Genomic DNA, 27,957 nt, shown 5'->3' on the forward strand with positions numbered 1-27,957 from the left:
GATTAGTCCGTCGGACTGCCAGATGGTGAAGCGCAATTCATCACTCCAGAGAATGCGTTTCCGATGCTCCACCGAGTCCAATGGCGGCGAGCTTTACACCATTTCAGCCGACGCTTGCCGTTGCGCATGGTGCTCTTAGGCTTGTGTGCGGCTGCTCGTCCATGGAAACCCATTTCATGAAGCTCCCGACGAACAGTTGTTGGAGCACTCTATTTTGAAAGGTAGATCTGTCCCCATATGTGCCATCTATCCCTATCCTTGTGTATAACTGTGTGGTGTTTCCTGTGTCGTGCAGGGTGGCCTGGCTGACTGTCTGCTGTACCTGGAGTTCTTCAGCATCAACGCCCAGAGGAACGCTCTGGCCATTGCCGCCAACTGCTGCCAGAGCATCACCCCTGACGAGTTCCACTTTGTCTCTGACTCTCTGCCACTGCTGACCCAGAGACTCACACACCAGGTACACACTCATTCACCTTTTACATGCTCTGCTATATTGCAAGTGAGGTTGGTGTTGTCTGTGGCATGTTACCTGTGAAGATGTCAATTGTTTGTGGTTATTCTCCCCCCACGTACAGGATAAGAAATCCGTCGAAAGCACTTGTCTCTGTTTTGCCAGACTGGTGGATAACTTTCAACATGAGGAGGTGAGTGAAGCGGTTGTACTCAACACATTTCTATGGCTCTAACATCGCTCACCCTCCTGAGCAGACCCGTGATGACATCATCACAATGACTGACCCTTGACCTCTGTGTGACTGCTGTCCACAGAACCTGCTGCAGCAGGTGGCCACGCGGGACCTGTTGACCAACATCCAGCAGCTGCTGGTGGTCACCCCGCCCGTGCTCAGCTCGGGCATGTTCATCATGGTGGTGCGCATGTTCTCCCTCATGTGCTCCAACTGCCCCTGTCTGGCCGTGCAGCTCATGAAGCAGAGTGAGTGGCTCACACAGACCGACACGCGCACACACACACACACACACACGCTTTTTATCGGTACGTATTTACACTGCACACTTGAATAAAGCCTAACAATGCAGCTTACAAAATCTTGGGAAAGTTAAATGTATAAAGACAGTCTAAATGCCTCCAAGGCTAAAGTCCCTGACTGTGTCTAAGCCAATAGCCTGTGGAAAGAGTGAAAACTAAGGACGTTGTCTTTGTTCAGATATCGCAGAGACTCTGCGTTTCCTTCTGTGCGGAGCGGCCAACGGTAGCTGCCAGGAGCAGATTGACCTAGTGCCCCGGAGCCCCCAGGAGCTCTACGAACTCACCTCACTCATCTGGTAATGAACCACCCCCTCTGCTGCTGCTCTCAACCTTAACAACCTTTTCTACCTAAATGGTGGACGTGCATAAAGATGGCGGCCTCCATGCACGCACCACAGATGCCTTGTTTGTGAAGTGCACTGATGCACTTTGCTAACTGTCTTTCTGTTGTCCTCCCCCCCACCAGCGAGCTGATGCCCTGCCTGCCCAGAGAGGGCATCTTTGCTGTGGACCTCATGCTGAAGAAGGGCAGTGCCCAGGCCACAGAGGGGGCCATCTGGCAGTGGAGGGACGACCGGGGCCTGTGGCACCCCTACAACCGCATCGACAGTCGCATCATTGAGGTAAAGAACAGACATGCCGCTCCGCTCCATTATAGGGACTTTCTTTTCAACCAGACTTGGGGCCCAGAGTTTTTCCTCTTCAGGCGGTCAGGAAAAACTCTTGGCCCTACCTATACTACAACAAAGTAGACTGTCTTCATATGTTATGAGCTGTGTGAATCCCCTGCGTAGCCCAGTGTTACACTAACGTCTGGGGGTGTCTGGTTCTCTCTTCCTCTCCAGACGGCCCACCAGAACGGAGAGGACGAGATCAGCCTGTCCACCCTGGGCCGCGTCTACACCATCGACTTCAACTCTATGCAGCAGATCAACGAGGACACTGGCACAGCACGGGGTATCCAGAGGAAACCCAACCCCTTAGCCAACCCCACTACTGGTGAGAGACACACCACCATTACCTCTAGTCATAGACTATCCCCAAACTGGTGTCCGTTGTATGTGTCTCATGTCAGTTGATGTAGTATGATGCCCTGATTGGTTCTGAGACTAGCTCTATTCACCTGCAAAGATGCATCTATATATGGCGCTATAGACACAGTGGAGAAGGGGTCACTGCCCCAAGTTATTGGTTATTTTTTATTGAACCTTTTTGAACCAAGTAGTCCCATTGAGGGCAGATTACCTCTTTCCCAATGGAGACATGCTCAAGAGAGGTAGCTCTTGAAGCATCTCTTTGTAAACTCTTGTGAAATTGAACAGGCTGCTTTGTGTCTTCTGCACCAGCTGATGGAATCCAATTTCTCCTTTGAGTCAAAATAACTATCAAATCTTACATGAGTTTTCCCATCTGTCTGTCCCCCAGGGGGTCTCCAGGAGGTGAGGCGGGAGGATGCACGGGCCCAGCTGATGAAGGAGGACCCTGAGCTGGCCAAGTGCTTCATCAAGACCCTGTTCGGGGTGCTGTACGAAGTGTACAGCTCGTCGGCGGGCCCAGCCGTCAGACATAAGTGCCTCCGAGCCATTCTCAGGATCATCTTCTTTGCCGATGCCGAGCTCCTCAAGGATGTGCTGAGGAACCACGCTGTGTCCAGGTGAACTTTTACGCACAACGTTGGGGGGCTCTTGAGTCAAGATGGCTGCCTCCATGGACAAAAATAAATAGCCAGTATGGCATGTGTCTTTTATACTACAGCTTAACCTCAGTGTTTTTTTGTTTCCTTCTCCCAGTCACATTGCCTCCATGCTGTCCAGCCAGGACCTGAAGATTGTAGTGGGCTCTCTGCAGATGGCTGAGATCCTCATGCAGAAGCTGCCCGACGTATTCAGTGTCTTCTTCAGAAGAGAAGGTAATGGATCCTGCCTGAGCCTGTCTGCGTCACCTCCCCAGAGCAGCTGACCTGTAATGATCCAAAACACCCAGCTGAAACGCAGCTCTTTTCTAGCACCAGGAGCTGCTGTTCAGATGACCTGTTATGATGGATCCTCCACTGCTATTTGAGCTTCGATGTATTTTAGCAAAGTCATAACACTGAGGTCATAAAAGTCAGATGTCACACCACAATGTACTTATGTCATGGACCACAGAAAGCTGTTTATCAAGCTAAATGTAATAGATTTCCCCTGATATATTGAATCACAATTTCTGACACCATCCTCGTCAATATCAGATAATTGGGAAAAGGGGAATTTCAATGTATTCCATCTCCCCTCACCTCTGCCCCCCCTCCTCTCTCCAGGTGTGATGCACCAGGTGAAGAACCTGGCTGAGTCTGAGGCCTTCCTCACCAGTCCCCCAAAGGCGTGCACCAGCGGCACGGCTAGCCTGTGTACCACCACCATCAGCACTGCGACCACTACTGTGGCCACCAACGCCACCCCAGACCTGGGCTCACCTAGCTTCCAGCACAGCATGGACGACTCACTAGACCTCAGCCCACAGGGGTGAGAGCACGAATACTAAATACCGTGAATGTGCACGTATGAGAGGTCAGATACCACACACAAGTACACTCACACACACTCCTCCATAGAACAACATTTATCTCTCCCTCTCTCCTAGACGGTTAAGTGATGTGCTGAAGAGAAAACGTCTGCCTAAGAGAGGGCCCAGAAGGCCCAAGTATTCTCCTCCCAGGGACGACGACAAAGTAGACAATCAGGGTAATTGTTATTGGAACTCTCATATACAATCTCTAAGAATGGATGCAAATGGTTCTCACAGGTGATACAAGTAATGCTAAATGTCAATGATACATTTGTAGTACTAAATGTAAAATTCCTTGTGGAATATACACTACATTACCAAAAGTATGTGGACACCTGCCGAACATCTCGTTCCAAAATCATGGGCATTAATATGGAGTTGGTCCGCCCTTTGCTGCTATAACAGCCTCCACTCTTTTGAGAAGGATTTCCACTAGATGTTGGAATATTGCTGCGGGGACTGTCAGCCACGAGCATTAGTGAGGTCAGGCACTGATGTTGGGCGATTAGGCCTGGCTCACAGTCGGCGTTCCAATTCATCCCAAAGGTGTTTGATGGGGTTGAGGTAAGGGTTCTGTGCAGGCCAGTCAAGTTCTTCCACACCGATCTCGACAAACCATTTCTGTATGGACCTCTCTTTGTGCATGAGGATGTTGTCATGCTGAAACAGGAAAGGGCCTTCCCCAAACTGTTTCCACACAGTTGGAAGCACAGAATCATCTAGAACGTTATTGTATGCTGTAGCTTTAAGATTTCCCTTTACTGGAATTAAGGAGCCTAGCCTGAACCATGAAAAACAGCCCCAGACCATTATTCCTCCTCCGCCAAACTTTACAGTTGGCACTATGCATTGGGGCAGGTAGCATTCTCCTGGCATCCACCAAACCCAGATTGGTACGCCGGACTGCCAGATGGTGAAGCGTGGTTCATCACTCCAGAGAACCCATTTCCACTGCTCCAGAGTCCAATGGCGGCGAGCTTTACACCACTCCAGCCGACGCTTGGCATTGCGCATGGTGATCTTAGGCTTGTGTGCGGCTGCTCAGCCATGGGAACCCATTTCGTAAAGCTCCCGACGAACAGTTCTTGTGCTGACGTTGCTTCCAAAAGCAGTTTGCAACCGACAGACTATTTTTATGCGCTTCAGCACTCTGCGGTCCCATTCTGTGAGCTTGTGTGGCCTACCACTTCACGGCTGAGCCGTTGTTGCTCCTAGACGTTTCCACTTCACAATAATACCACTTAAAGTTGACCAGGGCAGAAATTTGACGAATTGACTTGTTGGAAAGTTGGCATCCTATGACAGTGCCACGTTGAAAGTCACTGAGCTCTTCAGTAAGGCCATTCTACTGCCAGTGTTTGTCTATGGAGATTGCATGGCTGTGTGCTCGATTTTATACACCTGTTAGCAACAGGTGTGGCTGCAGTGGCCAAATCCACTAATGTAGACACCCCTTCAAATACTTTTGTGTATATATTGTGTGTGTGTGTGTACTGAACAAAAATATGAACGCAACATGTGAAGTGTTAGTCCCATGTTTCATGAGCTGAAATAAATCAAGCTTATTTCTCTCAAATTGAGCACAGATATGTTTACATCTCTGTTAGTGAGCGTTTCCCCTTTGCCAAGATAATTCATCCACCTGCCAGGTGTGGCATATCAAGAATTTGATTAAACAGCATGATCATTAGAGGTGTACCTTGTACTGGGGACAATAAAAGGCCACTCTAAAATGTGCAGTTGTCACAACACAATACCACAGATGTTTTGAGGGAGTGTGCAATTAGCATGCTGACTACAGGAATGTCCACCAGAGCTGTTGCTGGAGAATTGTGTTCATTTCTCTACCATAAGCCGCCTCCAACATCGTTTTAGAGCATGTGGCAGTACATCCAACAAGCCTCACAACCGCAGACCACGCGTAACGATGCCAGCCCAGGACCTCCACATCCGGCTTCTTCACCTGCGGGATCGTCTGAGGGGGTGCTGAGGAGTATTTCTGTCTGTAATAAAGCCCATTTGTGGGGAAAACTCATTCTGATTGGCTGGGCCTGGCTCCCCAGTGGGTGGCCCTATGCCCTCCTAAGGGCCTAATGAATTTATTTCAATAGACTGATTTTCCTTATATGAACTGTAACTCAGTGAAATCTTTGAAATAGTTGCACTTCTTTATATTTTTGTTCAGTAATATATAAACATCTGTATTTTTTTTTTACCATGACATTGTTTTGCGTTCATTCAAATCAACAGTATTCAGCACTGCATGGTATCTGCAGCCAGTCGCTGTTCATTACTCCGTGCAAGAGCAACTCGACATATGGCATCGTTGGTCTCCATGCCTCTTTGTGCCTGGAGTCCTGGTATATCTGTCGACAGACATTTATGCAGAATGCAAACCTTATGATTTTACATTTTAGTCATTTAGCAGACGGGAGCAATTAGGGTTAAGTGCCTTGCTCAAGGGCACATCGACAGATTTTTCACCTAGTCGGCTCGGGGATTAGAACCAGCGACCTTTCAGTTACTGGCACAACGCTCTTAACCACAGCTACCTGCCGCCTCATTTTCTTTACCCTAAATAAATACAGCATGACTTTATTCTTTAAAAATCTGGTGTCTATTTCAAACCTCTGTAGCAGCGTTTCCCAAACTTGGTCCTGGGGACCTAAGGGGTGCACATTTTGGTTTTTGCCCTAGCTCTACACAGCTGATTCATGTAATCGACTTATCATCAAGCTTTGATTATTTGAATCAGCTGTCTAGTGCTAGGACAACAACCAAAAAGTGCACCCTTTTGGGGTCCCCAGGACTGAGTTTGGTAAACGCTGAACTATAGGGTATCATTTGAGACACAAACTTTCATGTGACTAACCATTTTCCCGTTTCTACAGCCAAGAGTCCTACCACCACTCAGTCCCCCAAATCCTCCTTCTTGGCCAGTCTGAACCCCAAGACCTGGGGCAAGCTAGGCGCCCAGACCAACAGCACCAACTCTGAGCCCTCTCGCACGGCCGGGGTGAGCGGCCTGGCACGCGCCCCTCCCAAGGACTCAGTCTCCAACAACAGGTACGACGAAGATGCTGGTGGTGATGACAAAAGTGTTGATTTTATAACAGTGTTGGTAGTACTGATGATTAAGTTGGTAGTTTGGGTGGTTATAATAATAGTGTTGGTGATTATCATTGGCTCGCTCAGAAAATGTTACTAGGGCTGTGTTCATTACGAAAAATGGTGTGCATTGTTCATTTAAACGGAAACGGTGCTGTTCTGAAAGATCAGTTGGAAATCGTGGAGGGGTTGGGTTGTGCAAATATGAGGATTCAAAATGCTCTGCTGCCTATTTTAAATACATCACTCATTGCTTCAAGCTACCCCCCTCCACACAGAACAAATGTACCACAAACTCTGTTCAAGAGCATTGAACATTTTGGGGAAAGGTGTCGTTCAGTAAACTGTCACGAAATGTAGCAAGTGTTTAATCCTGGGGTGTCAAAACAAATTTTGCCCCGCATTAGGCATTCCCCCAAGGGCCTGAGAGCTGCACTTAAAATTGAATGGGTTTGAGGATCCGGCCCTTGGCCGTATGTTTGACCCCTGGTTTAATTGATCGTGCCCTGGCTGTCAAATCTTCAATTCCTGCTGGATCTAAGCTCTCTCCCCTCAGACGACCTCTGCTTTGAGAGGGACTTACGGAATCAGTGGTGTTGGTAGTGTTGGTGGTGATGATAATGATGATGGGGTTTCCCCCCGTACAGGGAAAAGATCAAGGCTTGGATCAAAGAGCAGGCCTGTAAGTTTGTGGCGCGCTACTTCAACACTGAAAACATTGATGGCAGCAACCCTGCACTGAATGTACTCCAGAGACTCTGCACCGCCACGGAACAGCTCAGCCTGCAGGTACTGTACTCCACAAGTCTCCCATGTTGTAGTGTTGCACACGATGAAAGTAAATACGTAGTCATTAGTTGACATCTTGGAGACTGCTTTGGAGACCGTGTTCGCTAATACTAATTTGCGAAAACAGCAGTTTGTTTTGCTGTGCTGTTTTGCTGGTACATGGTACTATCTACATTGCTAGCTAATGACAAGGTCATTAAGGTACGGTAGTGGGTGACTTGGGATATGATAATAACATTCTTGACCGCTGTCACACACCCCTCCAGATGGACGGTGGCGTGGAGTGCCTCGTGGAGATCTGCAGCATCGTGTCAGAGTCGGACGTGTCGTCGTTCGAGATCCAGCACAGCGGCCTGGTCAAGCAGCTGCTGCTCTACCTGACCTCCAGCAGTGACCGTGACCTGGTCAGCCGTGACATCCGCCTCAAGAGGTTCCTGCATGTCTTCTACGGCTGCCCGGTAAGTCTTTTCGGCTGGTCAGAAGCACAGAACTAGAATGAGATTCTATTTCCATGGTCAGAAGCTCGTCTTTCGCCAGATGAAGACTTTCATCCTTTCTCAGTATCCAGTGACTGACAATGTAGCCAACTCCAGTCTATAAGGCCATTTAGGCAGAGACTGGAGCTCAAGGCCCTAGTTATTGGCTATACAACTCATGGCTCTAAATACAGTATAAAGCCAGTATGCGGGTTTGCTCTCATGCTAGAATGAATGGCGGCTGGTGTGTACGAGAACAAATCTCTAGTGTTCAAAAGGTACTCACTCAAACGAGCCCCGCCCTCTGAGTTTTGTGGCCTACTTGAGTATTGCATCTATCTATTGCTTATAATATTATGTAGCCTAGACCAGTGTTTCCCAACTCCGGTCCTCGAGTACCCACAACAGCACATTTTTGTTGTTGCCCCAGACAAAAACACCTGATCCAACTCATTGAGGGCTTGATGATTAGTTGACAAGTTGAGTCAGGTGTTTTTGTCCGGGGCTACAACAAAAATGTGTGCTGTTGGGGGTAGTGGAGAACTGGAGTTGGGGAACACTTCCCTAGACAGTTGTTTTTTTTTCATCCAATTATGTGACATTTGAAATGTCTGTTTTTGATTTTCTTCTACATATTCCCTGTTAATATACATTTACTTCCTATTCGCAAGTATCTTATTAACTATATCTGCTTGCGCCAGTTATGCACAGCAGGTGTCTTAAATACATGTCTCCATTTGTTTGTACAGCACAGATGAAGGCATAAGGCTGAAACCTATGCTCCTTTTTTATTTATACTGAACACAAATATAAACTCAACGATTTTACGGAGTTACAGTTCATATAAGGAAATAATTCAATTGAAATCAATTAATTAGGCATTATCTATGGATTTTACATGACTGGGAATACAGATATGCATCTGTTGGTCACAGATACCTTTAAAAAAAAAAAAGTAGGGTCGTGGATCAGAACCAGTGACCACTGTTTGCCTCATGCAACATGACATCTCCTTCGCATAGAGTTGATTGTGGCCTGTGGAATGTTGTCCCACTCCTCTTTAATGGCTATGTGAAGTTGCTGGATATTGGCGGGAACTGTATCCTCACCTAAACCAGATGTCAGCAGAGTTCTCAGCCATTATCCTCACCTAAACACTGGAACACGTCGTCGTACACGTCGATCCAGAGCATCCCAAACATGCTCAATGGGTGAGATGTCTGACTATGCAGGCCATGGAAGAACTGGGACATTTTTAGCTTCCAGGAATTGTGTACAGATCCTTGCGACATGGGGCTGTGCATTATCATGCTGAAACATAAGGTGATGGCGGCGGATGAATGGCATGGCAATGGGTCTCAGGATCTCGTCACGGTAACTCTGTGCATTCAAATTGGCAATTTGTCCGTAGCTTATGCCTGCCTGCCCGTACCATAACCCCACCGCCACCATGGGGCACTCTATTCACAATGTTGACATCAGCCAACCGCTCGCCCACACGACGCCATACATGTGGTCTGCGGTTATGAGGCCGGTTGGACGTACTGCCAAATTCTGTAAAACGACGTTGGAGGCGGCTTATGGTAGAGAAATTCACATTCAATTCTCTGGCAACAGCTCTGGACATTACTACAGTCAGCATGCCAATTGCACACTCCCTCAACTTGAGACATCTGTGGCATTGTGTTGTGACAACTGCACCTTTTTGTGGCCTTTTAGTTACCCCAGCACAAGGTGCACCTGTGTAATGATCATGCTGTTTAATCAGCTCCTTGATATGCCACACCTGTCAGGTGGATGGATTATCTTGTCAAAGGAGAAATGCTCACTAACAGGGATGTAAACAAATTTGTGCACAACATTTGATAGCAAGCTTTTTGTGTATGGAAAATGTGTTCAGTGTATTTTTATAGCATCTTGCACATTCACCCTTTTGTATTTTTCGGCCTCCTTGGGTTATTCCTTTTCATGGTTTTGAGTGCCAGCACCTTTTGAACACTAAATACAGTGACACAATTGACTGCTAAACCATGCTTTGTCAGCTCTTTTTTAACAACGGCAAAGTTCAACGATGGTTATAGTTCGCAGGAAACAAATGGAATAAAAATGACAAAGGGAGGAACTACCTAAACTTGTCCAACAATAAATGCTTATTTTCAGTTGCAAAACATTTTTATACGATGTGCCCTAATGAATGCGACCCTAGTCTTTGCATGTTGTTTGAACCGTGTCCTTCCTGTGTTTTGCCCATTCAGATCCCGGGGATGGAGCCGGCAGGCCGCCTGGAGCCGTCTGAGAACGGGCCCCTGCTGTCACTGGTGCACAAGATGAACAACTGCCTTAGCCAGATGGAGCAGTTCCCTGTCAAGGTGCATGACTTCCCCAGTGGCAACGGCAACGGGAGCAGGTTAGTTCATTTACCCAGTCCCATCTCTTCCTTCAGTCTCTTCGTTTTTTTGTTCCAAAAACCCTCTTTTTAATGTCAGTCATTCACTAGTCCATTCACTAGTGTGTGGTTACTTAATGAGTGATGCCCATTGGCCCTATTGAAGTCTATATGGGTATAGGTGAAGGAAGGTACTTGCCAGTATTGACCTCTGTATCATTGTGATTTTGTCTGTTGACTGGTGGTGTGTGTATGTCTCCTTCAGAGGGTCTCAGGCCCTGAAGTTCTTCAACACACACCAACTCAAGTGTCAGCTGCAGAGGCACCCGGACTGCACCAATGTGAAGCAGTGGAAGGGGGGCCCGGTGAAGATCGACCCCCTGGCCTTGGTACAGGCCATTGAACGCTACCTGGTGGTCCGAGGTGAGCACTGGGAAATGTCTCTTTGCTTTGAGTCACTGACTTAAGGCTTTTCACTCCGTGAGGAGCATAGGTCACCCACAAATAATCTTCACCGAACTGGGGTGGTTTCTCAAGTTCCTTCCCATAGTATTTCTGTTCTTCCTTCTCTGTTGGAAGAATAGTATGTCTCCTTGTATTACTGACATTTATGGGTAACATGCTGATGTGTCTCTACAGGTTACGGACGAATCAGAGAGGAGGATGAGGACAGCGATGATGATGGTTCAGACGATGAAATTGATGAATCTCTGGTACGTGTCTACAATGTCCTTTCAAAATACCCTCCATATCAGATCATAACTTCATCTACCCCCACCAGTAACTAATTCTGTTACCTCCAACCCTAACTTGACCACCATAACTTGACCGTCTATCCCGGTCCAGGCGGCCCAGTTCCTGAACTCTGGCAGCGTGCGCCACCGGCTACAATTCTACATCGGCGACCACCTGCTACCCTACAACATGACTGTGTATCAGGCGGTGCGGCAGTTCAGCCTGCAGGCCGAGGAGGAGAGAGAGTCCACGGACGATGAGGCCAACCCGCTCGGACGGGCTGGCATCTGGACCAAAACCCACACCATATGGTATCCCCTTTACGCTGGCTGGCCACACACACCAGTCTCAATAGGCTGGACTGGTTAACAAACACAATGGACTGATGTTTGTAGTGGGTGGCTGTTAGGGTTGTGCAGTGTAGCAACCTTCCCTGAGATGCGACACACACACACACACACACGTGTCCATCGACGGCTGAGTTGGTGAGCAAATGCAACTAACTGACATGGCAATGTAGTCACTTTCCCCGAGATGATTTCCACAGACACATTCTCTCTCTATCCCATCAGGTATAAGCCAGTGAGGGAGGATGAGGATGGCACTAAGGATGCGGTGGGAGGGAAGAGGGGCCGGGCACAGACCGCCCCCACCAAGACCTCGCCCCGCAATGCCAAGAAACAGGACGAGCTGTGGCACGGTAGGAACCACCACCACCACCACTTCTGGGCCTAGATTTTTTTTTTTTTTTTTTATTTCACCTTTATTTAACCAGGTAAGCCAGTTGAGAACAGGTTCTCATTTACAACTGCGACCTGGCCAAGACAAAGCAAAGTAGTGCAACAAAAACAATACAGAGTTACATATGGGGTAAAAAAAAAAAAAAGTCAGAGATACAACAGAAAATATATATACAGTGTGTGCAAATGTAGCAAGTTATGGAGGTAAGGCAATAAATAGGCTATAGTGCAAAATAATTACAATAGTATTAACACTGGAATGCTAGATGTGCAAGAGATTATGTGCAAATAGAGATACTGGGGTGCAAAAGAGCAAATTAAATAACAAGGGATGAGGTAGTTGGGTGGGCTAATTTCAGATGGGCTGTGTACAGGTGCAGTGATCGGTAAGGTGCTCTGACAACTGATGCTTAAAGTTATTGAGGGAGATAAGTGTCTCCAACTTCAGAGATTTTTGCAATTCGTTCCAGTCATTGGCAGCAGAGAACTGGAAGGAATGGCGGCCAAAGGAGGTGTTGGCTTTGGGAATGACCAGTGAGATATACCTGCTGGAGCGCAGACTACGGGTGGGAGCTGCTATGGTGACCAATGAGCTAAGATAAGGCGGGGATTTGCCTAGCAGTGATTTATAGATGGCCTGGAGCCAGTGGGTTTGACGACCGAACATGTAGTGAGGACCAGCCAACAAGAGCGTACAGGTCACAGTGGTGGGTAGTGTATGGGGCTTTGGAGACAAAACGGATGGCACTGTGATAGACTACATCCAATTTGCTGAGTAGAGTGTTGGAGGCTATTTTATAAATGACATCGCCGAAGTCAAGGATCGGTAGGATAGTCAGTTTTACGAGGGCATGTTTGGCAGCATGAGTGAAGGAGGCTTTGTTGCGAAATAGGAAGCCGATTCTAGATTTGACTTTGGATTGGAGATTCTTTATGTGAGTCTGGAAGTTGAGTTTACAGTCTAACCAGACACCTAGATATTTGTAGTTGTCCACATACTCTAGGTCAGACCCGTCGAGAGTGGTGATTCTAGTCGGGTGGGCGGGTGCTAGCAGCGTTCGATTGAAAAGCATGCATTTAGTTTTACTAGTGTTTAAGAGCAGTTGAAGGCTACTGAAGGATTGTTGTATGGCATTGAAGCTCGTTTGGAGGTTTGTTAACACAGTGTCCAATGAAGGGCCAGATGTATACAAAATGGTGTCGTCTGCGTAGAGGTGGATCTGAGAGTCACCAGCAGCAAGAGCGACATCATTGATATACACGGAGAAAAGTGTCGGCCCAAGAATTGAACCCTGTGGCACCCCCATAGAGACTGCCATAGGTCCAGACAACAGGCCCTCCGATTTGACACACTGAACTCTATCTGAGAAGTAGTTGGTGAACCAGGCGAGGCAGTCATTTGAGAAACCAAGGCTATTTAGTCTGCCAATAAGAATGCGGTGGTTGACAGAGTCGAAAGCCTTGGCCAGGTCGATGAAGACGGCTGCACAGTACTGTCTATTATCAATCGCGGTTATAATATCGTTTAGGACCTTGAGCGTGGCTGAAGTGCACCCGTGACCAGCTCGGAAACCAGATTGCATAGCGAGAGAAGGTACGGTGGTATTCGAAATGGTCGATGATCTGTTTATTAACTTGGCTTTCGAATAATTTCGAAAGGCAGGGCAGGATGGATATAGGTCTGTAGCAGTTTGGATCTAGAGTGTCACCCCCTTTGAAGAGGGGGGATGACCGCGGCAGCTTTCAATCTCTGGGGATCTCAGACGTTATGAAAGAGAGGTTGAACAGACTAGTAATAGGGGTTGCGACAATTTCGGCGGCTAGTTTTAGGAAGAAAGGGTCCAGATTGTCTAGCCCAGCTGATTTGTAGGGGTCCAGATTTTGCAGCGCTTTCAAAACATCAGCTGTCTGAATTTGTGTGAAGGAGAAGCGGGGGGCATGGGCAAGTTGCGGCAGAGGGTGCAGAGTTGGTGGCCGGGTTAGTGGTAGCCAGATGGAAAGCATGGCCAGCTGTAGCAAAATGCTTGTTGAAATTCTCGATTATTGTAGATTTATCGGTGGTGATAGTGTTTCCCTAGCCTCAGTGCAGTGGGCAGCTGGGAGGAAGTGCTCTTATTCTCCATGGACCTTACTGTGTCCCAAAACTTTTTGGAGTTAGTGCTACAGGATGCAAATTTCTGTTTGAAAAAGTTAGCCTTTGCTTTCCTGACTGCTTGTGTATATTGGTTCCTAACTTCCCTGAAAAGTTGCATATCGCGGGGGCTATTTGATGCTAATGCTGTACGCCACAGGATGTTTTTGTGCTGGTCAAGGGCAGTCAAGTCTGAGGAGAACCAGGGGCTATATCGGTTCTTAGTTCTGTATTTTTGAATGGGGCATGTTTATTTAAGATTGAGAGGAAATTACTTTTAAGGAACAACCAGGCATCCTCTACTGACGGAATGAGATCTATATCCATCCAGGATACCTGGGCCAGGTCAATTAGGAAGGCCTCCTCGCTAAAGTGTTTTAGGGAGCGTTTGACAGTGATGAGGGTGGTTGTTTGACCGCGGACCCGTTACGGACGCAGGCAATAAGGCAGTGATCGCTGAGATCCTGGTTGAAGACAGCTGAGGTGTATTTAGAGGGTATGTTAGTCAGGATGATATCTATGAGGGTACCCATGTTTAAGGATTTAGGGTTGTACCTGGTAGGTTCGTTGATAATTTGCGTGAGGTTGAGGGCATCTAGCTTGGATTGTAGGATGGCTGGGGTATTAAGCATATCCCAATTTAGGTCACCAAGCAGTACAAACTCAGAGGATAAATGGGGGGCAATCAATTCACATATGGTGTCCAGGGCACAGCTGGGGGCTGAGGGGGTCTGTAGCAAGCGGCAACAGTGAGAGACTTATTTCTGGAAAGGTGGATTTTTAGAAGTAGAAGCTCAAACTGTTTGGGCACAGACCTGGATAGTATGATAGAGCTCTGCAGGCTATCTCTACAGTAGATTGCAACTCCACCCCCTTTGGCAGTTCTATCTAGACGGAAAATGTTATAGTTGGGGATGGAAATTTCAGAATTTTTGGTGGCCTTCCTGAGCCAGGATTCAGACACTGCTAGAACATCAGGGTTGGCAGAGTGTGCTAAAGCAGTGAATAACTCAAACTTAGGAAGTAGACTTCTGATATTTATGTGCAAGAAACCAAGACTTTTGCGATTACAGAAGTCAGCAAATGATAGCTCCTGGGGAGTAGGAGTGATACTGGGGGCTACAGGGCCTGGGTTAGCCTCTACATCACCAGAGGAACAGAGGAGGACTAGAATAAGGATACGGCTAAAAGGCTTTAAGAACTGGTCTTCTAGTGCGTTGGGTACATAGAATAAAGGGGCAGATTTCCGGGTGTTATAGAAAAGATTCAGGGCATTATGTACAGACAAGGATATGGAAGGATATGAGTAAAGTGGAGGTAAACCTAAGCGTTGGGTAACACTGAAAGAGATAGTATCTCTAGAGGCATCAATTGAGTCGGTTTCTGAGTGTATGGGTGGAGGGACAAAAGAGCTAACTAAGGCAGGTTTAGCTAGGCTGGGGGGTCTACAGTGATATAGTACAATTAGAAATAACCGAAACAACAATAAACTAACCATGTTTGGGCTGAGGCTAAACATAAACAGGATGTAGTACCGTAAAAAGGAACAGTCCAGCAGATATCAGCTGTATAGCTGAGTTATCATAAGGTCCGGTGGTGAAGTGCTAGTGAGTAAGATGCTACGGCTAGCGTGTGCTACGTCCGTTTTGTTGTAGCCAGCTGGTAGCGAAGAATCCGGAGTTAAAGTTCCAGTGATTCCGGCGGAAAAACTGATATGTTCTGGGTCGATAACGCACAGTGCTGACTGGACGAATATCCGGTGATCAAAGTCCAGTGATTAAAAATTAATCCCGCGGAAAATTTTTTTTTAAAAAATCAAATAAAAAATCAAATGTTCTGCGTGAAACACTGCTAGCTGTGGCTAATAGCAAGTAGCTAGTCCAGTAGCTAGTTCAGTTTAGTGAGTAAGCGTGTGCTAACGGGCCAGGGCTAGCAGATGGATGGAATCTTCGTGGTTACGTCGTAACCACATCAGACGATTTCGTCGGCAGACCAGTCGTGTAGGATCGGCGGGGCTCCGTGTCAATACTATGTGGTCCCGTCCGGTTGATAGAGAGGTAGATAGCCGGGAGATAGCCGGGAGATGGGCCTAGCTCAGGTTGATTAGCCAGACCACAGCGTCCGTTTTGTTGTAGCCAGCTGGTTCCAGTGAATCAGATGGGTGGGAGTCTGTGTTGTCTACTAGCCTGGCGACTGAGAAAGACCAGTTCTGCTTGTTTCTTTTGTAGTGCAACTCTAAAGTACTCATTACAGTGGAGAGGAAGTGATCTGACCTGCTTCTCCTGCTTGAAACAAGTTGTTAGTGGACCTTTCGCTAAGCCCTGCCCCCCTTGGTTACTGTTGCAACCATTTTCGCGAGAAGCCCAATTCCCCTTTTTCAAACCACTGGAGAAAACCCCTCACAATGATCCTTAAGTCTTTGACTCACCCGTGCGTCAATATAAGTAACTTCAATCTAAAAAATCCCCATCGAAATCCGTCAGTTTAAGCTAGAGAGATGTTTTTTGGCCTGGGTTGGCTCTCAATCCACCATATCTGCCTATGTCCGCCTTCCGCATCTGCGGTGGTAACCCATTCATCTGAAGGTAAACCATTACAAATGTATGGAGGTAGTTTTGTGGAAACAAAAGTAAGGGGTTAAATATTTCCCCAAAACAATATTATCGAATGGTCAATTGGCTTTTTTTTGACCATCTGAATGAATGTGACCTGAGATGACCTGTTAAAACAAACCCACATATATTGGCTGTCTAATCAATTAATCAAATGTATTTCTAAAGCTTTTTTTACATTAGCTGTTGTCCCAAAGTGCTTTTGCACCAACCCCCTGGCCAAAGGGCTTTGACAGTCTTAAATGTCACCCTATTCTCCACACCGTATTACTTTGAAAGTTGTGCACTCCATAGGAGATTTGACCATTGTATCACCTACACTAAATCTGCCCATTCACATCCTTATCTCATACTATACATTTTGCCATGTCAGTTTAGCTACTACATATCTGGGTCGTATTCATTGGGCACAAAACATGAGAAAATTATTGAAACAGGAAGGGACTACCTGCCCTTGTCCAATAAGAAATGTTTACAAACGTTACAAACTGTTTTGCTACCGTGTGCACTAATGAATATGACCCTGACTTGCGGTCTCTCCCCTCCCAGACGGCGTGTGTCCCAGCGTGGCCAGCCCCTTGGAGATGTACCTCATGTCGGAGCCCCCGGAGAGCATCACCTTTGATGACCCGTCTCTGGACGTCAACCTGCTGCTGAGGGTGCTGCACTCCATTAGTAGTTACTGGTTCTACCTTTACGACGTGAGTAGCCTGTCCTATCCTCTCTCCACCTCGCAGATACTGGCTCTAACTTCACTAACTGAACAACATACTGGTTGAGTCCCACATAGCACTCTATAACCTTTTATAGTGCACTACTTTTGACCAGGGCCAATACGACTCTGGTCAAAGCTAGTGCACCATGTAGGGAATAAGTTGCCATTTGTGACACAAGCCTGTAGGTCTGCCTCCAACATATTCCACTGTCTGTGTCATGCATGTTCTACTTAATGCTAATTATATCTTTATAGTCTTTGTGGGCTTGTAGGAGGTAAACCAGAGTGTACCATGACTATAACTGTCTGCTAGCTAGACAGCCCTGTTAGTGCACACAGTTGCCCAAAATAACTGTCCTTTTTGCATTCAAACAGAACCTAGCCGCCTGTGTCTTTGTCTCCCTTTGCTTCAGAGAGGCAGAGGCACTCCGTTGTTGTTGTAGTTCCAGTAGACTGAGGTTGTTGTTATTTTCAGAATGCTGTGTCTAAGGAGATCATCCCCACCAGTGAGTTCATCAACAGTAAGCTGACAGCCAAGGCCAACCGACAGCTGCAGGACCCTCTGGTCATCATGACCGGCAACATCCCCACCTGGCTCACAGAGCTCGGCAAGACCTGGTAACTCATCAGACTACTTTTCAGCTCATAAACATCCATTGGTTCAGAACACACAAAAACCTGCCTAGCTTTAGTTTTTCTGAATATTTGGCCTAGTATTCACTAATGTAATGTCCTCAAACTGCATGTCTAGACGAGGGTTGGGGACAATTTAAATTCAGGAAGTAAACTGAAACTTCAATTCCAATTTTCTCTAATAGGCACAAGATTAACCCCACAAAATAACAACTGAATATATACACTATTTTATTAGGTAAAACACCCCTTCCACGAAAATGGATCGTTCCTACAGACAGTGAGTCACGTGGCTAGCTATGTAAAGCAGGCATCGAGGCATTCAGTTACTGTTCGATTGAATGTTAGAATGGGCTAAACTAGTGACCTAAGCGACTGAGCGTGGTATGATCATCAGTGCCAGGCACGCCGGATCCAGTATCTCAGAAACTGCCGCACTCCTAGGCTTTTCACACCCGTCAGTGTCTAGGGTTTACCGAGAATGGTGCGACAAACAAAAAAACATCCAGTCAGGATGTGGGCGAAAACCTGATGAGAAAGGTCGAAGGAGAATGGCAAGAATCGTGCAAACTAACAGGCGGGCCACAAACAGACCAATAACGGTGCAGAACGGCATCTCAGAATGCACAACTCGTCGATCCTTGTTACAGATGGGCTATTGCAGCAGACGACCACACCGTGTTCCCCTCCTATCAGCTAAAAACGAGAAGTGGCTCCAGTGGCCACGCGATCACCAACACTGGACAATTGAGGGGTAGAAAAACAGCCTGGAACATGAAAGCAAGTTTAGTTTTCTTGAGTGGCCTGCGCAGTCCCCAGACCTCAACCCAATAGAACATCTTTAGGATGAGATGGAACGGGCTGTTTGCAGCATGAATGTCCAATCTGCAGCAACTGCGTGATGTCAGCGTGGACCAACATCCCTGTGGAACGTTTCCGACACCTTGTAGAATGCCCCGCAGAATTCAGGCTGTTCTGGAGGCAAAATGGGGTCCGATCCGGTACTACACTGAATAAAAAATATAAACGCAACATGCAACAATTACAACGTTTTTAGTTAGTTACAGTTCATGTAAGGAAATCAGTCAATTTAAATAAATAAATTAGGCCTTAATCTATGGATTAAATATGACTGGGTATACAGATATGCGGAAATTTTTTGGGATCTTTTAATTTTCACCTCATAAACATGGGACCAACACTTTACGTGTTGCATTTTATATTTTTGTTCTGTATAGATGGGTGTACCTAATAAACTGTCCGGTGAGTGTATATATGCCATGCATTTTGACCAATTATTTTATTGTCACTCCTCTCCCTCCTCCCCAGTCCCTTCTTCTTCCCGTTCGACACACGGCAGATGCTCTTCTATGTAACGGCGTTTGACCGCGACCGGGCCATGCAGCGCCTCCTCGACACCAACCCCGAGATCAACCAATCAGATTCTCAGGACAGCCGCGTTGCGCCCCGCCTCGACAGGAAAAAGGTGTTGAATATGTTAGAATGATGTTGGTGTAATGTCACATAATCAGGTCAATGGATGCATTTCAAATGCCTTTCTGGAATAGAAGAGTGGACGTCCCCAATTAATTATCCAGCCAGCTCATCTGCTTTTTGTACCCTACCGACTCCTGTTTGTCTTTTCACTAACTCCACCTTTCTGCTCGTCCCCCTCTGTCTCTAGCGAACGATAAACCGTGAGGAGCTGCTGAAGCAGGCGGAGTCAGTGATGCAGGACCTAGGCAGCTCCAGAGCCATGCTGGAGATCCAGTATGAGAACGAGGTACAGTACACGCATTCACACCCTCATTACAGAGCACTATTCAATCACCTCTATTTTAAGTTCTTCCCTCTCATAAAAAGTAAGGTACCACAGAACCCGGAGTCGTCTGGGGGGGTTGATTTTGAACATGACCCTAGACTTATCTGGATAGAAGCTCATCTCTCCTCCCTCTATTTCTTTCTCTCTCCCTCCCTCTTTTCCTTTTCTCTCTCATCTTACTCGCTGTCTCGCTCTCTCCCTTCCTCCCCCCTGTCCTTCTGTCAGGTGGGCACAGGGCTGGGTCCCACCCTGGAGTTCTACGCCCTGGTCTCCCAGGAGCTGCAGAGGGCCGACCTCGGGCTGTGGAGGGGTGAGGAGGTCACCCTGTCCAACCCCAAAGGTAACTTTTTACTCCAACCCTCTTCCCCAGATTTGCCTCTAAATAGGAGCTCCTAAAAACGTTTTAGAAGCAATTTCTGCAACAAATCAACTACCGTTATTTGGACAGAAATGTGATTTATTTTAGATATAGAAGCACTCCTACAGTTTTCCAAGATGTGCCTGGGTGGCAACTGTTTAGTCACATCATGCTGAGATAGGGATTCCTGAAGAGGACTTGTCTTTGAGACCTATATTGGAACAACTCTTCCTCTCCCTAAATTTCCTCTCTTCTCCACCATCTTGTTTTCCCTCTCCCAGGAAGCCAAGAAGGGACCAAGTACATGTTCAGCTCCCGAGGGCTGTTTGCCGTTCCCTTCGGCAGGACAACCAAACCGGCGCACATCGCCAAAATCAAGATGAAGTTCCGCTTCCTGGGCAAGCTGATGGCCAAGGCCATAATGGACTTCAGACTGGTAAACATTAACACTTTGTTGTACCTCTGACCAGTGGACCAGTCTCTGTGTAGTCTCCAATGCTAATGCTTCTAGCCTTTCTATTTAGTCCTTTTGGAGCGGTTTTTACACTTGCATTACTTCACTTAAGCCCCGTTTGCTTGGTTTGCAGGAATAAAGTTGGGTGATTTTAACTCCCCTCTTCTACAGCCCTCCTATATGCTCTCACCTTTCAAGCATAGTTTTACATTCACCTGAACCTCTCAGTAGGGAGCCCTCTGCTACTCTAACACCTCTGTCTCCTCTCCACTCCCTCCCAGCTGGACCTGCCCCTAGGGCTGCCCTTCTACAAGTGGATGCTGCGGCACGAGACGTCCATCAGCTCCCACGACCTGGTCAACATCGACCCGGGTGTGGCCAAGTCCATCCAGCACCTGGAGGACATCATCCGCCAGAAGAAGAGGCTGGAGCAGGACCGCTCCCAGGTCAGCCCAATACACAACCTCCCCAGACGCATCTAACCTCGTAGTCATTACAATTTGTCTTTGGTGTTGAGAACTTGGACGCTCTTACGGAGATCTTTCTCAGCGATGGCGTTCGTAGTGGTATCTATAGTAAGGCTTGATTTACACTCCACTAGACATCCGCTTTGTGACTCTCCCCACGCACTGCGCAAAGGACTCCGCAGTCCGCACGGAAATATAATGCGTGTCAGAATTTACAACTTTACCCAAGTGTCAGTGATGATTTGCTAAGGATAGTACTTGGAGTGTAAACCCAGCCTAACTTCTGAGTTCAACCATTATGTCCCCTACCTTTTCAGATTGATGCTCCACCATGTTACGTTCCCCATATTAATAAAAGGCTTGTTTCCTCCTTGTGTGTGTCTCCTAGACGAGGGAGAACCTGCAGCAGGCTCTGGAGAGTCTCAACATGAATGGCTGCTCTGTGGAGGACCTGGGCCTGGACTTCACCCTGCCCGGTTTCCCCAACATCGAGCTGAAGAAGGGGGGCAAGGACATCCCCGTCACCATTTACAACCTGGAGGAGTACCTCAGGGTGGGTTGGACTTTACAGACAAACACACAGAGCTCCTACATATAGACTCTCCACACACCAGTGTCCACCTCTTATGGAGCTGACCGTTGGTCCCCTTCTCTCCACAGCTGGTGGTCTACTGGACGATGAACGAAGGCGTGTCCCGGCAATTTGAGTCTTTCAGGGAAGGGTTCGAGTCTGTCTTCCCTCTGCATCACTTGCAGTATTTCTACCCTGAAGAGGTGAGTACTGTTTATCGCTAATCCCAAGAAACAACTATTTATTTAGCTGTTCTGTTTGTCTTCAGGATGTCACGTTGCTAACCCCCTCTGTGCTCTCCCATCCGCCTGTAGTTGGATCAGCTGCTTTGTGGCAGCAAGTCCGAGACCTGGGATGTCAAGACCCTGATGGAGTGCTGTCGTCCCGACCACGGCTACACGCATGACAGGTGAGCTACTCCACCCCCAAGAGCTCTGACCAGACCTACATTGAGTGTCATGTTTAGGACTTGTCAGAGTGCAGTGGTTTGATGTTATGTTTCTCTCCACAGTCGTGCTGTGAGGTTCCTGTTTGATGTGCTCAGCAGTTTTGACGCAGAGCAGCAGAGACTCTTCCTGCAGTTTGTCACAGGAAGCCCCAGGCTGCCTGTTGGAGGTGAGTTGTCATACATACAAACAGTTGAAGTCGGAAGTTTACATACACTTAGGTTGGAGTCATTAAAACTCGTTTTTCAACCACTCCACAAATTTCTTGTTAACAAACTATAGTTTTGACAAGTTGGTTAGGACATCTACTTTGTGCATGACACAAGTAATATTTCCAACAATTGTTTACAGACAGATTATTTCAATTAGAATTCACTGTGTCACAATTCCAATGGGTCAGAAGTTTACATACACTAAGTTGACTGTGCCTTTAAACAGCTTGGAAAATTCCAGAAAATGATGTCATGGCTTTAGAAGCTTCTGATTGACATCATTTGTGTCAATTGGAGGTGTACCTGTGGATGTATTTCAAGGCCTACCTTCAAACTCAGTGCATCTTTGCTTGACATCATGGGAAAATCAAAAGAAATCAGCCAAGACCTCAGAAAAAGTCTGGTTCATCCTTGGGAGCAATTTCTAAACGCCTGTAGATGCTGGAGGAAACGGGTACAGAAGTATCTATATCCACAGTTAAACGAGTCCTAAATCGACATAACCTGAAAGGCCGCTCAGCAAGGTAGAAGCCACTGCTCCAAAACCACCATAAAAAAAGCCAGACTACGGTTTGCAACTGCACATGGGGACAAAGATTGTACTTTTTGGAGAAATGTCCTCTGGTCTGATTAAACAAAAATAGAACTGTTTGGCCATAATGACCATTGTTATGTTTGGAGGAAAAAGGGGAAGGCTTGCAAGCCGAAGAACACCATCCCAACCGTGAAGCACGAGGGTGGCAGCATCATGCTGTGGGGGTGCTTTGCTGCAGGGGGGACTGGTGCACTTCACAAAATAGATGGCATCATGAGGAAGGAAAATTGTGGATATATTGAAGCAACATCTTAAGACATCAGTCAGGAAGTTAAAGCTTGGTCGCAAATGGGTCTTCCAAATGGACAATGACCCCAAACATACTTCCAAAGTTGTGGCAAAATGGCTTAAGGACAACAAAGTCAAGGTATTGGAGTGGCCATCACAAAGCCCTGACCTCAATCCTATAGAACATGTGTGGACAGAACTGAAAAATTGTGTGAGCAAGGAGGCCTACAAACCTGACTCGGTTACACCAGCTCTGTCAGGAGGAATGGGCCAAAATTCACCCAACTTATTGTGGGAAGCTTGTGGAATGCTACTCAAAACGTTTGACCCAAGTTAAACAATTTTAAAGGCAATGCTTACAAATACTAATTGAGTGTATGTAAACGTCTGACCCACTGGGAATGTGATGAAAGAAATAAAAGCTTAAATCATTCTCTCTACTATTATTCTGACATTTCACATTCTTAAAATAAAGTGGTGATCCTAACTGACCTAAGATATACTTTTTACTAGGATTTAATGTCAGGAATTGTGAAAAACTGAGTTTAAATGTATTTGGCTAAGGTGTACAGTGGGGAAAAAAAGTATTTAGTCAGCCACCAATTGTGCAAGTTCTCCCACTTAAAAAAATGAGAGAGGCCTGTAATTTTCATCATAGGTACACGTCAACTATGACAGACAAATTGAGATTTTCTTTTCCAGAAAATCACATTGTAGGATTTTTAATGAATTTATTAGCAAATTATGGTGGCAAATAAGTATTTGGTCACCTACAAACAAGCAAGATTTCTGGCTCTCACAGACCTGTAACTTCTTCTTTAAAAGGCTCCTCTGTCCTCCACTCGTTACCTGTATTAATGGCACCTGTTTGAACTTGTTATCAGTATAAAAGACACCTGTCCACAACCTCACAGTCACACTCCACTATGGCCAAGACCAAAGACCTGTCAAAGGACACCAGAAACAAAATTGTAGACCTGCACCAGGCTGGGAAGACTGAATCTCCAATGGGTAAGCAGCTTGGTTTGAAGAAATCAACTGTGGGAGCAATTATTAGGAAATGGAAGACATACAAGACCACTGATAATCTCCCTCGATCTGGGGCTCCACGCAAGATCTCACCCCGTGGGGTCAAAATGATCACAAGAACGGTGAGCAAAAATCCCAGAACCACACGGGGGGGACCTAGTGAATGACCTGCAGAGAGCTGGGACCAAAGTAACAAAGCCTACCATCAGTAACACACTACGCCGCCAGGGACTCAAATCCTGCAGTGCCAGACGTGTCCCCCTGCTTAAGCCAGTACATGTCCAGGCCCGTCTGAAGTTTGCTAGAGTGCATTTGGATGATCCAGAAGAGGATTGGGAGAATGTCATATGGTCAGATGAAACCAAAATAGAACTTTTTGGTAAAAACTCAACTCGTCGTGTTTGGAGGACAAAGAATGCTGAGTTGCATCCAAAGAACACCATACCTACTGTGAAGCATGGGGGTGGAAACATCATGCTTTGGGGCTGCTTTTCTGCAAAGGGACCAGGACGACTGATCCGTGTAAAGGAAAGAATGAATGGGGCCATGTATCGTGAGATTTTGAGTGAAAACCTCAAGGGGAAGCAAGGGCATTGAAGATGAAACGTGGCTGGGTCTTTCAGCATGACAATGATCCCAAACACACCGCCCGGGCAACGAAGGAGTGGCTTCGTAAGAAGCATTTCAAGGTCCTGGAGTGGCCTAGCCAGTCTCCAGATCTCAACCCCATAGAAAATCTTTGGAGGGAGTTGAAAGTCCGTGTTGCCCAGCGACAGCCCCAAAACATCACTGCTCTAGAGGAGATCTGCATGGAGGAATGGGCCAAAATACCAGCAACAGTGTGTGAAAACCTTGTGAAGACTTACAGAAAACGTTTGACCCGTGTCATTGCCAACAAAGTATTGAGAAACTTTTGTTATTGACCAAATACTTATTTTCCACCATAATTTGCAAATAAATTCATAAAAAATCCTACAATGTGATTTTTTGGAGAAAAAAATTCTCAATTTGTCTGTCATAGTTGACGTGTACCTATGATGAAAATTACAGGCCTCTCATCTTTTTAAGTGGGAGAACTTGCACAATTGGTGGATGACTAAATACTTTTTTCCCCCACTGTATGTAAACTTCCGACTTCAACTGTACATACATATACACACTCACTCACCATACACACTTGAAGAATTGTTGTGCCTCAAAGTTGCGTGGTCCCGTTCTCAGATTTGAGGTTTGAACAACCCACACTTTGGGTGACGTGTTTTCCGAGTGCGATGCACTTTAACTGCAGTCATGTCGCGCCCTCATGCACTTAGTAAAGAAATGAACGGGACACCGCTCACCCTACACACAAATACACATTAAGACCGTAGACCTCAAGTACAGAGAATGGGACGAGGCAAAGGCATGTTAAGTATGTCGACAGACGAATCCAACCATGGCTCAGTTTTGATCAGATTCTGAGCATGCCACTGCTCTCTCCTCCAGGTTTCCGTAGTCTGAACCCACCGCTGACCATCGTGCGGAAGACTTTTGAGTCGACGGAGAACCCGGACGACTTCCTGCCGTCGGTTATGACCTGCGTCAACTACCTGAAGCTGCCCGACTACTCCAGCATTGAGATCATGCGCAAGAAACTGTTGATTGCGGCCCGCGAGGGCCAGCAGTCCTTCCACCTGTCCTGATCTCGCGGTCTCCCTCTCCCATTCAAAATGCCTTCTACAGCAAACTGACGAAATCATGACTTCCTTCTAGTTTATTCTTTTTGTAATCACCTACATCAAGGCAAAATGTGTACAGCCTTCTTGTTAGAGAACGCAGCTTGCAGAAATTAAAAAAGGACTTGAGATATATATTTGCTGCCCCTGTCTCTCCTACAAAAAAAAGGTGTTACATGACTCGCAGAACTTTAAAAAAAATAAAACTGCAAAAATATTATCAGTAGAGTAATGTTTAAAAAGAAAAAAAACGTGGGTGACATTTTAAATGTGTTGCTGTGTGATATTTAAAGGTATGTTTCCTCTCCAGAGTGGTGAATGACGTCACTGTGGTGGGGAGGGAAGGTCAATTGAGCAAGCTAGGTTCACTTTAGCTCCAAAGATAATTTGTACAGAAAAATTTGCAGACTTTGCTCATTCTACACATTTGATAGAATAGCTCTTTGTTCTCATGTCTCCTTTCCCCTTTGTCTGTTTGCATTCTGTTCTCCTGTATTATACGGCCCCAGTTTGTGTTGCATTTTGGTTCTGCTTTTTCCCCCTCTCTGTGTGTTTTTGCGTAAACATTTTTGGGAAACGGGAGTTGCAGTTGTTTGACTGCGGGTAGTGATGAGAGCGTAGTACCTAATCTTTTTTTATTTTTCCCAAGTTGAAATTGTGTTCTGGCCTACAATTACAAAGAGCTTCAGCTCAAATATTATAAGAGTTATCCAATGTGTTGGATAAGTAAACTTTTATTTTTGCCCTCACTTTGATGGAGTAGTAGTGTGTCTCAGCTGGACCCTGAGGGAGGCTGAGGGAGTGCGCTCTGGGCAGACTGATTGGCTAGGCCTAGCTCGGAGCCGCCACCCCAAATCCCTATTGTAGCTGAGCGCACACATTTGGCTGGACTCATTTCATGGCCAGATAGCGTTTCAAGTTCATTTATGGAATAAGAGTTTATATGCAGTTTCACGCCCGGTTTGAGGTGGGGATGTCTGCTTTACCTTTTTTAATTTTCTATTTTTTTTCTTGCTGTAGTTTATTTTTTGGCTGCTGGCTTGGAACAAACCGTGGTGTGCACCTGCAGTCTGTGGCCAGGGGAGGGCCCCACTCTATGCTCTCCTGGCCCAATCGTTCATGTGCTGGTTTCTAAGATCTGCAATAATTTACTGCATCAGGTTCATGTTTTTACCTGAACATAAAATAAAGTAACTGGTTGACTCATCTGTGTTCTCTTTATTTAATCCATCATCCTGTTCTTTGTTTCACCCTCCATTCTGTGGATCTGACTGACTGGAATCATCTTAGAGGTGATCAATTGGAGTAGGACTTGCTTGATTAAAAACATACCTGATTATATATTTATATGAACAGCTGACTACCACAAACCCTACCAATTTAATGTCATGGTTTATTAGGAGTAATACTTGAAGGAATGTTTCAGTGAGTGGTGGACAAAGGCCGTATGTATCAGCTGAGTATGTATTAAGTCAACACTGCAAAATGTTTGTTTTGAAAGGACAGATTCATTATAAATAACTAATCACTCTTTTGAACCATTGTTAATGTTCTGAGAGGGATATGACACATTTGACACAACAGATATACACTATAATTTGGTGGTGCTTATTTGTCCTATTTTACACAAGTGTGTATTAAGACACGTGTGAATTGGAAATGTGTTTTTTTACATATCCCAACTCTCCCTCAGTGAGTATGGTCACGGCCAGGGAGATGCTAGGGGACAAGCGGAGAGAAAGTGTCTTGAATGTCACCTCTGGAGGAATTGGTTTTCCTTTCCTACCCCAGCAGGGTGTTTTAACATCTTCCCTTACAAAAAAAGATTGCAGTCAGAGTGCAGTATAACTAGTTAGAGTGCAGTATGCTGCAATTACTGCATCCAAAATAAATAAATTACTGCAGTAATTTTGCAGTTACAGTGCAGTATAACAGAAGTTATTCTGCAATTACTGCGTCCAAAATACCATAGTTGACTGCAGTTACAAAACAAATATTTTTTGGTTGGGGAAATGGGTAGTGAGGCTTTGGAGATACCGCAGAGAAGGGTTCGCTGCTGTTTGCCCCCAGTTTCACCTGCAGCCCTGTAGCGCACAACAAATTCTTACTCAACTCTGCCTTAAGTTCTGCGTAATTTGTTACGTGAAGGAAATGATGTAGAAGAAACGTCTTTGCCAAATGTCACTGAATAGCTAAAGCA

General features: G+C 46.2%; 1 protein-coding gene across 13 annotated transcripts in view; it reads left to right on the top strand.

Annotated features, from left to right (window-relative positions):
* The window catches only part of LOC121567553 (E3 ubiquitin-protein ligase TRIP12), a 51,322-nt gene extending 24,359 nt beyond the window's left edge, over positions 1-26,963 (top strand). For 12 of the 13 annotated variants that reach the window (XM_041877684.2, XM_041877686.2, XM_041877687.2 and 9 more), the window contains 30 exons: positions 296-457; positions 576-644; positions 769-934; positions 1,167-1,284; positions 1,455-1,611; positions 1,834-1,987; positions 2,414-2,642; positions 2,779-2,897; positions 3,288-3,492; positions 3,611-3,711; positions 6,427-6,601; positions 7,291-7,432; positions 7,699-7,890; positions 10,164-10,315; positions 10,560-10,717; positions 10,934-11,007; positions 11,141-11,340; positions 11,602-11,729; positions 17,062-17,213; positions 17,703-17,845; positions 19,190-19,346; positions 19,545-19,643; positions 19,908-20,022; positions 20,322-20,476; positions 20,776-20,940; positions 21,350-21,514; positions 21,622-21,735; positions 21,847-21,941; positions 22,044-22,147; positions 25,528-26,963. In XM_041877684.2, coding sequence (XP_041733618.1) covers positions 296-457; positions 576-644; positions 769-934; positions 1,167-1,284; positions 1,455-1,611; positions 1,834-1,987; positions 2,414-2,642; positions 2,779-2,897; positions 3,288-3,492; positions 3,611-3,711; positions 6,427-6,601; positions 7,291-7,432; positions 7,699-7,890; positions 10,164-10,315; positions 10,560-10,717; positions 10,934-11,007; positions 11,141-11,340; positions 11,602-11,729; positions 17,062-17,213; positions 17,703-17,845; positions 19,190-19,346; positions 19,545-19,643; positions 19,908-20,022; positions 20,322-20,476; positions 20,776-20,940; positions 21,350-21,514; positions 21,622-21,735; positions 21,847-21,941; positions 22,044-22,147; positions 25,528-25,724 — 4,362 coding nt within the window. In that variant the 3' untranslated portion in view covers positions 25,725-26,963. The remainder of the gene's footprint in view (positions 1-295; positions 458-575; positions 645-768; positions 935-1,166; positions 1,285-1,454; positions 1,612-1,833; positions 1,988-2,413; positions 2,643-2,778; positions 2,898-3,287; positions 3,493-3,610; positions 3,712-6,426; positions 6,602-7,290; positions 7,433-7,698; positions 7,891-10,163; positions 10,316-10,559; positions 10,718-10,933; positions 11,008-11,140; positions 11,341-11,601; positions 11,730-17,061; positions 17,214-17,702; positions 17,846-19,189; positions 19,347-19,544; positions 19,644-19,907; positions 20,023-20,321; positions 20,477-20,775; positions 20,941-21,349; positions 21,515-21,621; positions 21,736-21,846; positions 21,942-22,043; positions 22,148-25,527) is intronic. The other variant, XM_041877689.2, reaches the window with a different exon arrangement.
* The last annotated feature ends 994 nt before the right edge of the window (positions 26,964-27,957 follow it).

The sequence above is a fragment of the Coregonus clupeaformis genome, chromosome 6 (genome assembly GCF_020615455.1).
Source record: "Coregonus clupeaformis isolate EN_2021a chromosome 6, ASM2061545v1, whole genome shotgun sequence".
NCBI classification, from domain to species: domain Eukaryota; kingdom Metazoa; phylum Chordata; class Actinopteri; order Salmoniformes; family Salmonidae; genus Coregonus; species Coregonus clupeaformis.